The following is a 17,141-nucleotide window of genomic DNA, read 5'->3' on the forward strand; positions in this document are numbered from 1 at the left end:
CCGGGGTGTGGTGGTGCATGCCTGTAATCCCAGCTACTCAGGAGGCTGAGGCAGGAGAATCGCTTGAACCCGTGAGACAGAGGTTGCAGTGAGCGGAGATCACGCCACTGTACTCCAGCCTGAGCAACAGGGCGAGACCCCGTCTCAAAAAAAAAAAAAAAGAATAAATTTTCTTCATGATTCAAAGGTATAAAATCAGCACTTCACTTTTTCTAAGAGTTAAGAAATTTAAAAAATTAAGAAATTCAACGAGACAATTCTCAATACGTAATAAACTTGGCAGTAATGCATTTCATGACCTGAAATTCTTTAATCTCTATGTCCCAAGGAAGACAGAGCACTTTATACCTCTCCTGGTGCAAACGCACTGAGCCAGAATAGCTAGAGAATGCACCTTCTCCAGAAGGATCAGATGTGGAGTGTCAGCATCTGGCTGCAAAGCAGACAGAAAAAGTTCATTTTGATGCTTTTTAACTAGATCCTGTCTTCATTACAACCTCACAGCCAGAGCCAATAGAATCAGTCCTCTAGGGGACAGGTAGGCAGGAGACGGAACCAGGTTAGGGTGGGCATTTCACATTGTCACTCTTTCATTTAAAAGAAAATATATATATAAATATGAACATCTAGAAGTCTGAAAGGAGAAAGTTACAGAACAGCTTGCAGCCTAAACTCAACAATGCCTGTGAACTTGGACAAGTTATTTGCTTCTATCTTCTCACCTGTAAAACTTCACAGGTATGTTATAAAGACCAGACAAAATTCCATATAGAAAGTTCTGACTGGTACATGGTAAGCACTCAACAAAATCTTTTTTCCCAGTAACTCTGACAAGAAAGAAGAAACTTTATGGAATAACTGGAATGCAGGCATAATCTTTAAAAATGGTAAGCATTTCTAGGCCGGGCGCAGTGGCTCACACCTGTGATCCCAGCATTTTGGGAGGCCGAGGCAGACCAACACTTGAGCTCATGAGTTCAAGACCAGTTTGGGCAACATGGTGAAACCCTGTCTCTACAAAACACACACATACACACACACACACACACACAAAGCAGGGTTTGGTGGCAAGTGCCTGTAGTCCCAGCTACTGGGGAGACTGAGGTGGGAAGATCACTTGAGCCTGGGAGGCAGAGGTTGCAGTAAGCCAAGATGACACCACTGCACTCCAGCCTGAGCAACAGAGGCAGACCTTGCCTCAAAAAAAAAGAAAAAAGAAAAAAGAAAAGTAAGCATTTCTATAGATTAAATGGAAGAGTAGGCATTTGACGCAAAACGTAGAAGATAAGCGTGAAACCCAGGGATGGGTTTTATAAAAAGCTGTAGGCCTGCCTACCAGGTTTGAATGGAATATGTTAGAATAAGAAGTAAGTGGAGTGGGGCCATTTTAAGGAGAATCTTTGAAGGCCAAGCTACAGTCTGGAACTTCATTTACACAATGGCACAAGCAACTGTTTTTCTGAGGGGGAAAGTGGCATGATGAGTCTTCTCTCATGAGGAGTTAAGCTGGCTGATGTGAAGTGGAGAGATGGTTATCATGAACCTGCACCTCTGTTACTACACAATTCTCTAAATATGGGAGATTGGGTTTTGCTGTATTTCAACATTCCTCTTTTATTTAATAGAGAAAAAACATCAAATACAACTTTATATGATACATGAACTGATTCTGAGGAAAGTGATAATTTTGCAGGTGAAAATCTGAAAAAGAAAAAGAGGAAGGGGTGTGGGTGTGTGTGTGTTGAGTGTTGGTGGTGAATGCTAAAGCCATCAGAGGTTGAAGTGCTTGTCTTCTTATGCCAGGAGCCTTCGTGTGATAAAGCCATCGCTCTTGTATCTCAATGAGGTTTTTTTTTTAATCACACTTATTTACTGAACCATAAATCTCTACAAACCATAAATCTCTATAAACTATACATTTATGACTATCCTTTTTATTTTAAACTATATATAACTATTTATATTTATATATAAATATATAACTCGATTTACATTTATATATAAATATATAACGATATTTAAACTATAAATTTATAATATCTCTATAAATTTATAAGCTATAAATCGCTATAAACCATTTTATCTAAATAGACCAGACTCATTTTAAAATTATATTCTCCTTAGCCAGAACTCCAAATCTCATTCTATGGCACACCTCCTGAAATTTTTAGGACCCAATGTGGAAAGTAACTTGAAACCAGCCAAAATGCAGAAACAACTCCAGAAAAATCATAGCACTATCAGGCACAGACAATACATAAATAAATTCATTTCAGAGGCATTAAAAACCCAATACATGACTGGCAAGGTAGCTCACATCTGTGATCCCAACACTTGGGGAAGTGAAGGTGGGAGGATCATTTGAGGCCAGGAGTTCAACACCAGCCTGAGCAACATGAGACTCTGTCTCTACAAAAAATTTAAAAATTAGCCAGACATGGTATAGTCCCAGCTACTTGGGAGGCTGAGGTGGGAGGATGGCTTGAGCCAGGACTTCAAGGCTGCTGTGAGTCGTGATTGTGCCACTGCACTATAGCCTGGGCAACAGAGTGAGACCGTGTCTCTTAAAACAAAAACAAAAAACCCAATACAGCTTCAGAGGAGCATTGTGCCAACACTCAGAGATTCTGTGCTAGGAAAGATTATACCCAGAAGAGTAAAAAAAGGCACCCTTGCAGGAATGTACAAAATTAAATCAGCAGATAGAAATTATATGTTATCAAAAATATGTGATAATCAGAACTACAAATACCAAACAAAATACAAAACCAGGGATGGGAATTACAGAAAGGTTTTGTGTGTGTGTGTGTTTAATCAAAATTCTCCTAGGATTGTTTAAAATGCAATCGGTTCATGTGTTCTGAAGGATGCTGACAAATATGTGTAATTCTCCTGAGGTCCACCATACCTGAAAGTTAATTCACCCTTTCTCAATTCCTCAACATGGGTGGTTTTCTGTTACAGAAATACCAACACTAAACTTGTGCAACTCCTAAACCACAATATTTAAAAATAAGAAAGTCACTGGAGCTAAATTAGGAGACAAGGGTCACACTAAAAAAAATTATTTTTAAAGCTACCACACAAAACACGAAGCTTACCCCTTTCGAAGGGATTTCCTTGAGAAACAGCGTATGAGGTAAAATATCAGGGGCACATGATTTTTTTTAAATTTAAACTTTACGTTGTCCAGAGAGGACAGTTAAGACATTTCCTGTGTGTAGGCTCCACCCTTCTCTGCGAGCAGTTTTACAACCTTCCTCAGCCCTTTCAGAATAACAGCCTTTTGTTATGGGTGGGCCTAGGGGTGCACTCCTCCCTCACACCTTCTATTTTCTCCTAGTTTTGCTTTTTTTCTGAGACTTCCAGGCTGGGCTGGCGGGGGAGTGGGCTGACGATCCCGGTGGGTGCTTTCCCCTAGGCGGGATGACACAATGAAGCTGGGAGTCCGGGCCAGGGGAAGAGGAGGAGCACGCAGTGGATTCTCCGACCCGAAAACCGTGAGGCCCCTAACAGACCTAGATAATGAACGCCCCCCCACCCCAATTCCTCTATTTACTACTTGCAAGCGCCCCCAGCTTAAGTTTTCAAAAAAGCAAATTTGACTGCCGAACAGCTCAAAAGAAATGAACCGAAGAGACACAGAGCCGTTCCCCAGAGCGAAGGGAGCTTCCTCTGAGCTAACTGCCAGAGGAATGCGGCACAGCCCAGCAAGTGTTTAAAATCACGTCCTGTTCTGCCTCGTTTTCCAGAAAAGTGTCATTACTGTCAACTATTTCACAAGACAAATAAACCAATGAATGAAAGACATCCTCCCCCCTCTTCCCAATGAAAACATTCTAGGGCTGAGCGGCTTCCTTCCTTCCTCCTCCTCACAGGAACCACATTTGCAGCACTGAGAAGGTTAAAATAAGAAACACACAGTCCTCAAATACTACTTTTTTTACAGTGCTAGAGCCATTCCCAGCCTACTACTGACTCCAGGGGCTTCCAAACGGAAGGAGTTCTGTTTTCAGTTAGGAACCTTTTTTCACGTATAAGCCCTGAGACACTGCTGGCCAGGGCCTGCTGGCTGGGCAGGGACAGCTGAGGGCTGCAGGGGCCGCAGGGAAAACAGCACACTGGTGCACACACAGGCTCCTGCTCTCCCTAAAAATATGTTCAGTAAAATATTGGACTCATTCAATTGTTTGAGCCTTAAACAGACTCCAAGAAACCTGTAATTGATCCAACTAATCCAACCCATAGCGTTGAAATGACAATAACTGGCTTTCATTAGAAATTATATAGCCCACTAAATAGATGGGAAGGCTCTTCCCAACACATCAGAAAAATTAAAATTAAGCTTCTAAATAAAAAACCGTAATTTACCTAAGGCTTAGGAACAAAAAGACCACTCCCTCCTCCCCTTTGCTATTGTTCTGCAGGACTGGGTCTGAGTACGGCACTTTACACCTTTAAAGCTTCCCAGAGGTAAGAGGCTGGGGGCTGGGAGCCAGAGGCGACCCGGAATCAAATACCTGCATACTAGTAAGTCTATAAGCACTGATCTACTAGGATGTAAAGTTAGCTAAAAGTAAAGAAAATGTGTGTGCAGCAGTTATCTGACAACCTAGAAAGCCAAAAGGGTGCTGGAGAGAGAGGGACTCCAAATGGTAGCTCTTCTGGAGTGGAGTATGAGCAACTGCCTTCCCTAAGTCGTGAATGGGGTGCCCGCAGCCAACCACAGGGTCTGGGGTCGAGCTGTGAAGCCGCCCGTCTTCATTAGGGTCTCGTACCATATTACACAAATAAAGCCTCCAAGAACCCCCGTTGGCACGGCCCCAGGACAGGCCCGGCCTTTGGGAGGGGGCTTACCTTGCAGCTGCTTGAATCTGCCTTCCAGCTGGTTATAGTTGTAAGGCACCTGCCCCGTGTACGCCGGCGACAGCGGCCCGGAGATACTAGACGTCCTCTGCAATTCCATTATGCCCGGCGTAAAGCCCCGGCGGACTGCGCCCTGGAAATCCCGCTCCAGCCCCCTCCCACGCCCATCCAACACGCAGCAGCCTCCGCAGCGCTCGGCTCCTTAGGCGAGCCCCATTCCGGTCTGCAAGTCCAGCAGGGTGATCTGATGGGAAGTTGGCTGCAGGAGAGTCCACCTTAGCTCCGCGAGGAGTTACCACACAGGCATCTAATTTCTTGCTTTCCCTCCTTCCGTGGCCCTTGCGTGGAAGCTCGAAATAAATTACTGAGAAGGAGGGAGAAGCAGCGAGGAGGCGCAGGTTCTACTTCAGAACTTTTAAATATGGCCAATCCTAACCATGCCACGGTTGCCGAGCCCGGGAGCTCGCGGGCGCAGAGCGCACACCTCCTCCCGGCTGCCCGCGGCGGCCTCCGGTTTGTAATTTTATCAGGAGCCACTCGCCGTGTGCTGGGCGGTGATGTCACCTGATTAGCATAACAGCATTGTAGAAGAAACGCAGGCTGTACCACGAGGAGGGGCGCGGGGGAGCCCGGCCGGCCCGCGGCCCCCTACCGGTCCCGCACGGTCCGCGGTCGCCCCAGCCGCCCGGCAGCCGCCGACCCCGGGCCGCGCCCTGGACTCGCCGCCGGCCCGAGCCGCGGTGGTGCCTTCCCAAACAGAGCTGCTGGAATTACAATCTTTTGTTGAGCCTCATGTAACGGAAAAGTCTCCGATTACTATCACTTGAAAAGGCGAGCGCGCCCACGGGACGGCCGGGAGAGTGAAGAGCCCCAAGGGTCCCGGGCCCGCGCGGCTCATTCACTCTCCAGCGTCTGCGGAGGTAACGCGGCCCGCACCTGGGCACGCGCGACTGCCCCAGTGCGCTGGCGCCAACCACGCGGCGGCGGCGGCGGCCCGGCGAGCCACCGGGAAGAAGTCAGACAAAGTCACTCTCAGGGCGCTGTGCAGCGCCACAGCCAGGGGAGGTGTAAGTTCGGGCTCAGTGAAGAATCTCGGCTGACTTACGCTGCCATCAGGCGATATGAAGGCGGTGGTTTCCTGGAGTAACACGGGCCTATGATAGGAATTCGACGCAAGGAAGATTTATGGGAGCACCGATTTGCAAGGCATTGTGGGAAAAAGGTACACAGGTAAACACCGCCGAGATCCCTGACCTGGAGTTGTTTATGATCCGGTGGGGAGATGAGGGAACCGAAACTACCCTTAAATTCCTACTCTGATTTGTAAAACAAGGCCTCTAAACTTGTGGTTCTCCAAAATTTTAAATCTCTCCTTCCCAGCTTCTTCTCCCACCAATCTCAACCAAAAATGAAATCTTCCACACAGAAAAGAGAATGATCAAAATTTATTCTTGGGAAATTGACTCTAGATCTCCCCCCTCTCTCCACCCTCCTGTCCCCCCTTTTTCCTCACTACCTAAACAGGCAGACAACAAATTACACTTTTGGCATTTCCAGTTTGGAGCCCTACAGCAATACTCACTGAAGAAGGTAATTTCATTCCTCAGGGATTCCAATCTGTAGTAAAGACGTGGTCCCCCACCCCAGGTTCACCTCAGTCCCCAGGGCACTTGTAATTGAAGTAACTGCATCCTGTCCAGGCTTAGAATTAAACCCAGAGCCTCGCTAACTGCTCAACGCTGAACAACCCCCAACTCCTTCCAGCCACATAACTAGGTTTTTAATACTTCCACATGTCAACCTTTGGCTTTTGAAAGCCAGGCCCAACCTGAAGGAGAAGACAACATTTCTTATCATCTAAGATGTAGAACATTTTTTAAAGCCCCTAAGTGCTGCCAATTCACAATGCTGATGGGAGCCTAGGCAGGGCATTACAAAACACTTGGTCTTGTAAAAAGCACTTGACTAGGATTCCTAAGACCTGAGTTGCTAGTCCTGGCCAAGCCTCCTAATTACCCTATGACCTTAGAAGAAACCCTGGATTCTTTCTAAACCTCAGCTGTCAGACTGAGTAATAATTAATGCCCACCTCCACAGGGTCACTGAGGAGATGATGTGGAAATGTTCTAAAAATTATCATACTTTCAAAATTAAGAGTATATTCTTCAAAATGCACCCCTCCTTTCATCACCTCCTGCCCCCACACACACACATACCACATCAAGACTACAAAAGAGAAGTTGAATTGGGAACCATCTCAATGAAGATCTTTTTAACAAGCCCTTCTTCACAACTAAGTATACTGGTGAAACGGTAAGTCTCTAAGTGTCCAGCTATGGCACTGAAAATGAGATTACAAAGTGCTTTGCCAACTTATAACGTTTTAATCATTGGGCCACTTAAGGAAGAAAGGGAGTCACCACCACTCAGTATCTCCCTTTCAGCTCCCTCTAGTATGGGGTAGTACATGAAATACTTTTTAATTAACCAGGTTGCACATAATATGATGGCAGTAGAGCTGGGATGAACGTAGCCACACTCAATCCTGCGAAGCCAACACTGAAAGAACCAGGCAGAGTGAACACATGTAAGTATTGGAAAGGTTTGGACACTGGGGAAGGGTTTAATAACCCCACAAGGATAAGAAGTAAGAAATGGGAATCCATTTGGTGTGATGGGACCAGGGAAGAATAAGACAGATCCCTGATAGCCCATCTGACCTCCTCCAGTTCAGCAGTGGGGAGGAGGTAAAGGAAGGCCAGAGGTATTCATTCTTTATTTCTTCAGTGTTTACTGGTCTGTATTTACAGTATTTAATGTGTGCAAGGCACACTGCCAGGTGTTTTAGAAGATTCAAAAGTGACCAGGAATGTTGCTAGCCAAAGGAAATGGGACAAATGTGCAAACAGTAAAGTACCAAAAGAATACAGTAAGGGCCAGGGGAGGACAGCTGTAAGAATTCAGAGGACAAGGAGGACACATCTGCCTTTTGGAGGAAGGTAGGTGGGAAGAACTCTAGGAGGGACTGGCATTTTGATCAAACCTTGAAACACAGGTAGACATCAACAGGCTGGAACACGGGAGAAGCCTGCTCTCAAGCGGCACAGTAAAAGCATGGATGCCCAGGAAACAGCACCAGCAAGTGCTGCAGTTTGGCTGGAGGATAAGGAACCGTCAAGCTGGGAGGAAAGCCCCGAAAAGCAAGTTAGAACTAAGCCTGGTCTGGAGCCACTGGAGGCTTTTGAGCCAGGGGAGTAGAGGGTGTGGGCTGGACTCTAGAGATGATTAATCTGGACGTGCTATATGTAAGAATGGGCAGAAAGGAGAGGAAATGAAGGCAGCAAGGTCAACTGGGTGGTTAGTGCAATAGTCCAGGTCAAAGGAGCAATCAAATGAAAAAGAATGGGCTGACGTAAAAATTAATCCAAAGGACTTTGGTAACTAACTGTATGTGGGAGGATCAAAGGAAAGGGACAAAGAAGACTCTCTCAGGGTTTTAGATCCGGCTAGAGGGGTGCAGGGGACAAGTGCACATTTCCTTCTAGACAGGTGGAATCTGAGTTACCTGCAATACTCAGGGTGACATGTCTGGAGCAGTCAGGGATGTGGAACTAGAGCTCAAAACTGAAGATACAGTCCTGAGTGCAGAGGTGGGATTTGAGATAGTTGTGGGGTTAAATCTAGGAAAGGAGGTAAGAGGCAAGGGGCTAAGCATGGAGCCCTGGGGAAGGCCTGGGTTTGGAAGGAAGAAGAAAAACCAGTGGAGATGCCAGGGAGTTGCAGAATGAAAATCTAAGGAGAGAGACTCAAAGAGGAAAGAGGGTAGATGGTCTTAAGTGTTGCAAAACAAACAAACTAAAAAATAAAACTTAGAGAAAAGGCATTCGGTGTGCCAATTAGCAGGTCAATTGGGTTAATAAAAGCAAAAGCTAGGTTACAGGGAGTTAGAAAATAAGGAGAAAGGAGAAAGGAGAAGGAGGAGGAGGAGAATGAGGAAGAAGCTATGAAGATGAGACTAGTGAATGAGGGTTATCAGACTCAGGGGACGATGTTCCAAGGCAGGGCCCAACTGAGTATGTCCTCTGTGCACAGGTTTCAGCCCTAAGTTGGCATAGGTAGGAAAAGGCCAGTGGGAAGATGGCTCAAAGGTATGGATGGAACAAATCAAAAGTGCTGTGGTCTGGTGGAAAGACTCAAGCCCAGAGTCAGGGACTCAGGCTTACCCTAATTTCTGAGTACCAAGGAGCTATGTAATCTTGAGCATGTTTCTGATGTTCTCTGGGCCTCTCAATCTTTGTCTATAAACCAAACAGCTTAGAATCTATGGTCATAAAAAATTCCTTCTGGAATGTTTAGTATTAAATGTATTAGTGATTTGGGTTCACCCTGCTTAGGTCCCACTTCTAACTGCAGTCCCAGTTATCATCAATCTCCACATAAACTGAATGGCTGTAATAACCAGAACCATCACACTTGGTAGCTTACAGAATGCTTCCACATATATTTTCTCAAGTGACTAACCCTGTGAGGCAGGTGTGGTCACCATTTTGCAACCAAGGTAACTGAGGCTCACAGAAATACAGTGCCTTGCCCAGGGCCCCAGCTGGTGAGTGGCACAACCAACACAGGGACCCCAGATCCACCAAGTCAGTGTGCTCCCCATCTCCCCACCTCTGCTGTTTCTCCCATATGCTCAGAGTATATCCAGCTTACTATAGGTTTCTAAGGTTTTCTGAAAAATCACAGAACTCGATAAGTGGTATCAAGATTAACCTAAAACCCAAGCAGGTCTCTACATGAACCTCTACAACATTTAGTTTTGAGTCAGGATTAGGCACATGCTCTGCTAGTTCACCTAGAGCTTGCTGCTTGGAGGGTTCTGTGGTTCTGAGTGGGTTTTATTAGGTCTTGTTTGGTTTTGTTCCTCTTCTCATACTTGGTGGACCTGTACACTAAGATTCTGTATGACTTAGCATGTGGCAAGGTAAGACTAAGCCTCTGTTTGTTCTAAGAGGCTTTACACAGTCTTGAGGGGAAAGAAAGATGAATGCTTTTCCTGCATTACAGCAAGCTTGAGTGGGTAAACTTTAGATGTTCATTTCCTGAACATCCAGACACTATTAAGACTCAGTATGTCTGGGAGAGGATGTCCAAAATGACAGAATGTGATGGGATTTGTACACATTCAACCTTGGGATTTGAAAAACCAATCCGAGAGCTGGGAAAGAAGTGATGGGAACAGGGAGGGACAGAAAACAACAAAGTTTCATACAGGATGTGTTTTGCCAAATTCTCTGCTGCTTTCTACCGCCATCTCCACATCTGTCTTTCATTCTTCATCGGTGTCAAGTCCCTTGGCACTGGATGACCACAGCCAATTTCTCCTAAGCATTTCTTTATAGGAAACCAAAATAATGCTAAAATAATCCTCTTCCATTAGCGTGGCCAGATAGAGAAGCGGCTCCAAACCATGCCACTGCATTTATGCTGCACTAGGCACTGGTCTATATTATGTTTCTGTCTCATCTCTCTAGTTCTCTTTCTGTCTTACCTCTCTGGCCCACCCACTCCCTTCCTAGGAACCTCTTGCCCACCTCTCCCACTCTTGAATCCTTAACTGAGATCATTCTTTTCTTTCCACTAACGCCCAAAGAGCCTCCCACTCCCTAACTACTAGTTGCCACCTTCTTTTCTCCCTAAAATCTGCCTCTGTTAAAAACCTAGCCCTTTTTCAATGGAAATTTCCCCACTTACCAGAAAACTCAACCAACTAACCAAGCATACCACAATGAAATCCAGCAAAAAAGAATAATTTTCCCACCAAAAGAACAATTTTCAAAAGCCCTACTGGCATAGCACATTTGACACTGGTATTTCTATGCCATTGCTACCTGCCTGCCACCTCTTTAGAACATCTCCTTTCTCCCCAATGGCACCTCCCACTCAAGACCCATGGCCTGGGCAGCTGGAAGCAGTCAGGAGCACTTCCCCTCCCCTCACAACTCACACTACTCTTAGAAAACCATGGGTGAGACCACTTCTCAACTTACAGAGTACCGCCCATGTAAGCATTTGAATCAGGGCTTGGACATGTGAAGCTACAGGAGAAAAGGTGGTTAAAAGCAGACCTGGGGCCAGGCGTGGTGGCTCACGCCTGTAATCCCAGCACTTTGGGAGGCCAAGGCAGGCGGATCACAAGGTCAGGAGGTGGAGACCAGCCTGACCAACATGGTGAAATCCAGTCTCTATTGAAAATACAAAAATTAGCCAGGTGTGGTGGCGGGCGCCTGTAATCCCAGCTGCTCAGGAGGCTGAGGCAGGAGAATAGCTTGAATCTGGGAGGTTGAGGGTGCAGTGAGCTGAGATCGCACCACTGCACTCCAGCCTGGGTGACAGCGAGACTCCATCTCAAAAAAAAAAAAAAAAAGCAGAACTGGGACCTAAGAAGCTGGCTCTGCCACTTTTTAACCTTGGTTCTGTTCTCTGTGCCTAAAAAGTTGGCATAATAATGGGACCAACCTCACAGAGGTTGAGATAATTTATAAATTATCTCAATTAATTTATAAATTAAGTGAGATACATGTCTACAAAGATACTATTATAGTACAGTCCTCATGGCTATAATTGCTAGGCTTTATTTCCTCACAGAAGAAATTTCAAAAATGAATTCTATCCCACTTTTGGCTATCTCTTCACCAAGGAAGCTATCAGCTGCACGATCTTGCGTTTCATGTGGAATCACAGACCTTAGGCTGGGAACAAGGGTGACCACCCCTCTGGATTTTTGGCGAAGGGCATTTCTCACTGGCAGGACCAGTCCTCCCTCTAGGATATACTGACACCCTCCCTTCCCTTCTCTTTAACTCAGCCCATTATGCACTGGGAAAGGCATACTCAGTATCACATTTTATAGCAGTGACACCTCAGAGATAACCAGAACACAATACTTACTATGAAACAAGTTACAGAAGTCCTATATTTTAGAAAAGCCAATGTTTATTTGAGGTGGGGCTATCAGATTTGATACTTCAGGACTCAAAATAACTAGAAAAAACAATTAAAGAGAGGACAAAAGATATTTTTCTATCCATAGCAATTACTATCTCTGTTCTGTGAAAGATATGGATGGTTCTTTCTCCCTCTCTTTACACCTTCCCCCCATTCCCGCCACACCCATAAAACCATCTAAGTATACAACCGAATCTGAAATACCACGGCAAAGCTGGTTTCCATTTATATCCTTTCCCTGTTTCTTGCCTAACTGGTCATATCAGAGCTGAATACAAAACACCTGAGATCACTGCTGAGGGGGAAAAACAGCAAGTTACACTGGAAACAAGCAGCCAAGGTCCTGGGGAAGTGATGTAGTTTACTGAATCTTCTACCCCAGCCAAACCTTATCCCTGCATTCTTACCGTGTCTGTTATCTACACATGCAAAGCTTCCCTGCACAGACAAAAGAATGCCCCGGTCCAGAGGCCCTGGCTTTGGCAAACAGGTGGTGCTATGCCTGTGAATGTAACAGCAGCCAGAGCCAGGGCTGGGCTCCTCTGTTGCAGGTAGAGTGGTTTAAAGGAAAAGAACATCTGAGGAATGCAGTTGGGGCCAGGCCTGCTCTTGCCCAGAGTTCTTGGTTCTGCTTTTCACCTCCAACATCGAGGGAAACAGCTGACACACACAGGTGTTCAGAGCCATCCAGGCCAGAGTTTTACAAGAGTGATATGGGGCAGTGAGAAGATACTGTTCCCTGGGTAGCAAAGCTCATGAAAAAGAAATGGGTAAGGAATAAATAAAAATCTATTCTTTGTGAAAATAGGTCTCCGGGTCCTGCCCTCAAGTATATTCACACCCATATTACCTTTTCCAGGAGCTGTGAAAAGAAAAGGTGAAAAGGGCAGGTAGGGCAGGGACTTGGAGAGGGAAGAGAAAAGAGAAAAGTGGGGGGCATGCAAATTTCATTGTCAAGACATACTCCTCCCCCTACAGAGAGCCCAAGTCAACTCATCTGACACGTTCTCAGCCCCATCCATGGGCATAGACTATTGGAGGGACCCATGACATGGTGAGAAGTGATTTCTTCTCTGCAGGGACTTTCAACCTAGCTGAGGAAATCAGACACACTAGGACACATGCATACATAAACACAAGGGTGTAATATGTAACAAATGACAGGTTAGTGACAGTAACAGCTATTGATAGTTACAGTAAGTACCATTCTAAATTAAGCAACAACTACATTTTTCTACTTGGCTGACAAAATATCAGAGCAGGACTTCTTCCACACAAACACTCTCTGTTCCTATTCCATCTTATCTGTGCAATTTTAATGTTGCTTCTAACCAAATCCCTGCTGACATGTGCCATTCTAACATGAGAGTGTAGGTAGCGTAACTGGGGGTGTGGGGTGTGTTTCTTGCTCTTTGAAAAATAGGTACCGATTACCCAGTTGCAGGGATATGGAACAACATGTGCAGCCCTGGTGTGTTAAAATGTGAAATATTTTAAGGGTGCAGTCATTTCTTCCTCCTCAGCACCTGAGCTTCTGCTAATCTCTCACTGAGATAGCACAGCCTCCCTGCCATAGGACTTTGCTAGGCAGCCACTCACTGGGCACAGGCCCTGAATAATTCATGGACAGCCCAGTCACTCAGGAGTGCCAAGGCCTGCCAGCTGCCTCGTAAGTAGGAGGCAGGCTCCAGACTTACTGTAAAATAAATACTATAGCTACCTCTGAGACCTTCTTTACAGACACCATAAAACACCCTTCCCTCTTTTATCTCCCCATTTTAAACCAGGTAATTTCTGGCAGGATCAAAGTACACCTGACTTTTACTGTAAGGAAGATAAGTCCCAAGGGGTAGGGAGAAAGTGATGTCCTCAAACAAGTGCCACGACCAGGATGGCATTCCCATGCTCAGGCTACTGAGATGGCACGGACAAAGACCAGATACTGTGCCCGACACAAGACAGATGCTCAATAAATGTCTGTCCCCATCTCTTCCTCCTAACTGTCCCCTCTGCTACACCCAAACTGATCAGTGCCCCACCTGTCTTGGGCTTTCCATGCCTCTGCTCTTGGCCCTCCCCTCACCTTTTAGTCCCAAGTCCATTCATCCTTCAAGCTCAGCTCAAAGCCTTCCCTCCTCTAGGAAGGCTTCCCAGGTTACCCAGCTGGGATGATGGCTCCTTCTTAGAAACTCTACACCAGCACTGTCAGCCTCCCTCGTCCAGCACATATCATACACTCTATGAGAGCACTGCTTATCTCTTCTTGTGTACCAGTCTTATCTGCTTAATTAAAATAATGGAAAGTGCACCAGACACAGACTCAAGAGAAGTGAAGGGCACACTCCATTCTCAGCTTTTAACACTGACTGGCTATGTGACCATGAGCCATTAGCTTGGCTTTTCCAATGTTTTCCCTAAAACCAAAGGATCTGAAATAGAAAATCTCTAAAAATTGGTATATACATACAAAAAATCTTACTTAAAAGCAAGGAAATCCTGTCATATGCTGCAGCATGGAGGACATAATGCTCTTGGAAAATATAAACTGTTTTAGGACAGATACAAGTCTTTTTTTTTTTTTTTTGAGACAGAGTTTCACTCTTATTGCCCAGGCTGGAGTGCAATGGCACAATCTTGGCTCACTGCAACCTCTGCTTCCAGGGTTCAAGCAATTCTCCTGCCTCAGCTTTTCGAGTAGCTGGGATTACAGGCGCGCACCACCACACCAGCTAATTTTGTATTTTTAGTACAGATGGGGTTTCACCACATTGGCCAGGCTTCTGACCTCAAGTGATCCACCCTTCTTGGCCTCCCAAAGTGCTGGTATTACAGGCGTGAGCCACTGTGCCCGGCCAAATGCAAGTCTTACAGAACCTTCACCCTATACCCCCAGCCCAGTATCTTTAATGAACAGTTAAAAATCATTTAGCCATTTTTGAAAGCTGAACACTGATGAAAAGAAGGACTCTGTGAGGGAGGTAGCACCATATGGTGAATCACAGAGCCTATGCCAGCCTAGGTAACACCCCCTCATCCATACCTTAATCTTTCACAGTCAGAAGATGATAGCTGAAAGTCCCTAACAGGTGTCAGAAGTTCCTTTTAAAAATTCCTCTATCTAAGCCAACCCATCTCATTTATAGTAAGAAAAATGAGAAATGAGGCACAGAGCCGTGTGCCCACAGTTACAAAGCAAGCTACTGGCATGCTGGAGATTAGAAAGCAGGCCTTTTGAATTCCTGCTGCCATTTCTAGAGCAAACCTTAAGGAAGAGGAAGCTAAGCACAAAGGAAGTAGCGTGCATTTCTCATGCCAGTCAATGAAGTGGGCCCAAGGCTTGGAATCAGGGAAAACTCACCTTAATGTCCTTTCCCCACTGCCTTCCAGCATCCAACACAAAGATGGAGCCAAAAGGCCTGTCCTGAGGGCTAGATGAGTGATATTTTTTTATGTTCTCTGATGTCCAACTTGCACCAGCTCAGAGAGAATGACAGCCCAGGATGTGGTACAAGCACAGCTTCCATCTCATTGTTCCAGCTCAGTGTAGAACCATACACAAAGTTGGCCTCAGCAAACTTTGTTGCTTAAAAATCCTTTTTCTCAGTTTTATACATTGATCTTTCCTTTATTATTCTTATGGTGTCCTGAGGAATAGCCTACTCGGGAGGCATTTAAAAAAAAATACATGACAAATGGGTTTATTCATCACAACCAGAATTATTTTATTTATTTTGAGATGGAGTCTCGCTCTGTTGCCCTGGCTGGAGTGCAGCGGCATGATCTTGGCTCACTGCAAGCTCCGCCTCCTGGGTTCACTCCATTCTCCTGCCTCAGCCTCCCAAGTAGCTGGAACTATAGGCGCCCACCACCACGCCTGGCTAATTGTATTTTTAGTAGAGATGGGGTTTCACCGTGTTAGCTAGGATGGTCTCGATCTCCTGACCTCGTGATCTGCCCGCCTCGGCCTCCGAAAGTGCTGGGATTACAGGTGTGAGCCACCGCGCCTGGCCACAACTAGAATTTTAATGACAGGTGAAGAATGAAGAGAAATAAGAGAAAGACTAAGCTCTTTTCTAATACCTGCCAAGCTCACCTATAACTACCTCTCCACTCACCTCTTTTCATTACTATTTTTATCACCAATACCTTAATCACCATTACGCTTTTTAATTACCATCTACCAAGAAAAACACAATTTGAGACCATGTTGGTGCCTTTTTTCCATTATACCGTATTTTGAATAACATTCTAAAAGCTTTAGTAAAGGATATGGAGAAATTGGAACCCTTGTACGCTGTTGGTAGGAATGTAAACGGTGCAACTACTGTGGGAAATAGTATGGAGGTTCTGCAAAAAATTAAAAATATAACTACCATATGGTCCAGCCATTCCCCTTCTGGATATATATCCAAAAGAATTGAAAGCAGGATCTCAAAGAGACACTTGCATTCCTATGTTCATTGCAGTATCATTCGCAATAGCAAGAGGTGAAAGCAACTCTAATGTCCATCAATGGATGAATGGATAAACAAAATGTGGCATATACATATAATTGAATATTACTTAAAAAGAAGAAAATTCTGCCATATGCTATAACATGGATGAAGCTTGAGGACATCATGTTAAATGAAATAAGCCAGTTAGAAAAAAACAAATATTACATGATTCCACTTACATGCAGTATGTTGAGTAGTTAAACTCATGGAAAGAGAAAGTAGAATGGTGGTTGCCAGGAGCTGGGGGAAGGGGAACGTGGTGAGTTATTGTTTAATGGGTGTAGAGTTTCAGTTTTTCAAAATGAAAAGGGTCTAGAGATCTGACTGCACAACAATATGAACATAGTTAACTCTACTGAAGTTACATTTAAAAATGGTTAACGTGGTAAACCTTACGTTATGTGTTTTTTTTTTTTTTACCACAGTTAAAAATGAATTTAAAAACATACTTCAGTAAAGACAAGGAATGCACCACTGGGCAGGGGAAGAAACAGCAGATCTAAAGCCACATGTTCCCCACCTATGACGCTGAAGCTCAAACCAAACATTCTCAAATGCTGTCAACCAACACATTGATCTCTCCAAGTCCTATCTTCCACCTTTAGGAAAAAAGATATTTACTCGGAATCCTGCCAACTCTCATTTTTACAACAAAAGGCCTCATAAATTACTTACTGCCTCCCAGCCTCACATTTGTGTGCAGTGCGATAGAGTTTATCAGAGTTTATCCATTTCCCACAGAGCTGTCACTAGAGTCGGACCTCATGATCT

General features: G+C 45.0%; 1 protein-coding gene and 1 long non-coding RNA gene across 10 annotated transcripts in view; one reads left to right on the forward strand and one right to left on the reverse strand.

Annotated features, from left to right (window-relative positions):
• The window catches only part of SPTBN1 (spectrin beta, non-erythrocytic 1), a 212,449-nt gene that overhangs the window by 106,769 nt on the left and 88,539 nt on the right, over positions 1 to 17,141 (reverse strand). For 2 of the 9 annotated variants that reach the window (XM_024242710.2, XM_024242711.3), the window contains exon 1: positions 4,858 to 5,448. The exons of the other annotated variants lie outside the window; for them this stretch is intronic. In XM_024242710.2, coding sequence (XP_024098478.1) covers positions 4,858 to 4,966 — 109 coding nt within the window. In that variant the 5' untranslated portion in view covers positions 4,967 to 5,448. Of the gene's footprint in view, positions 1 to 4,857; positions 5,449 to 17,141 lie in introns of those variants that run through there. 9 annotated transcript variants of the gene reach the window in all.
• LOC134759645 (uncharacterized) lies at positions 5,481 to 16,777 on the forward strand. Its single transcript, XR_010136182.1, has 3 exons — positions 5,481 to 6,096; positions 7,358 to 7,453; positions 7,922 to 16,777. It is a non-coding gene; the product is annotated as an uncharacterized LOC134759645 (long non-coding RNA).

Source organism: Pongo abelii, chromosome 12 (assembly GCF_028885655.2).
Source record: "Pongo abelii isolate AG06213 chromosome 12, NHGRI_mPonAbe1-v2.0_pri, whole genome shotgun sequence".
In the NCBI taxonomy this organism is placed as follows: Eukaryota; Metazoa; Chordata; class Mammalia; order Primates; family Hominidae; genus Pongo; species Pongo abelii.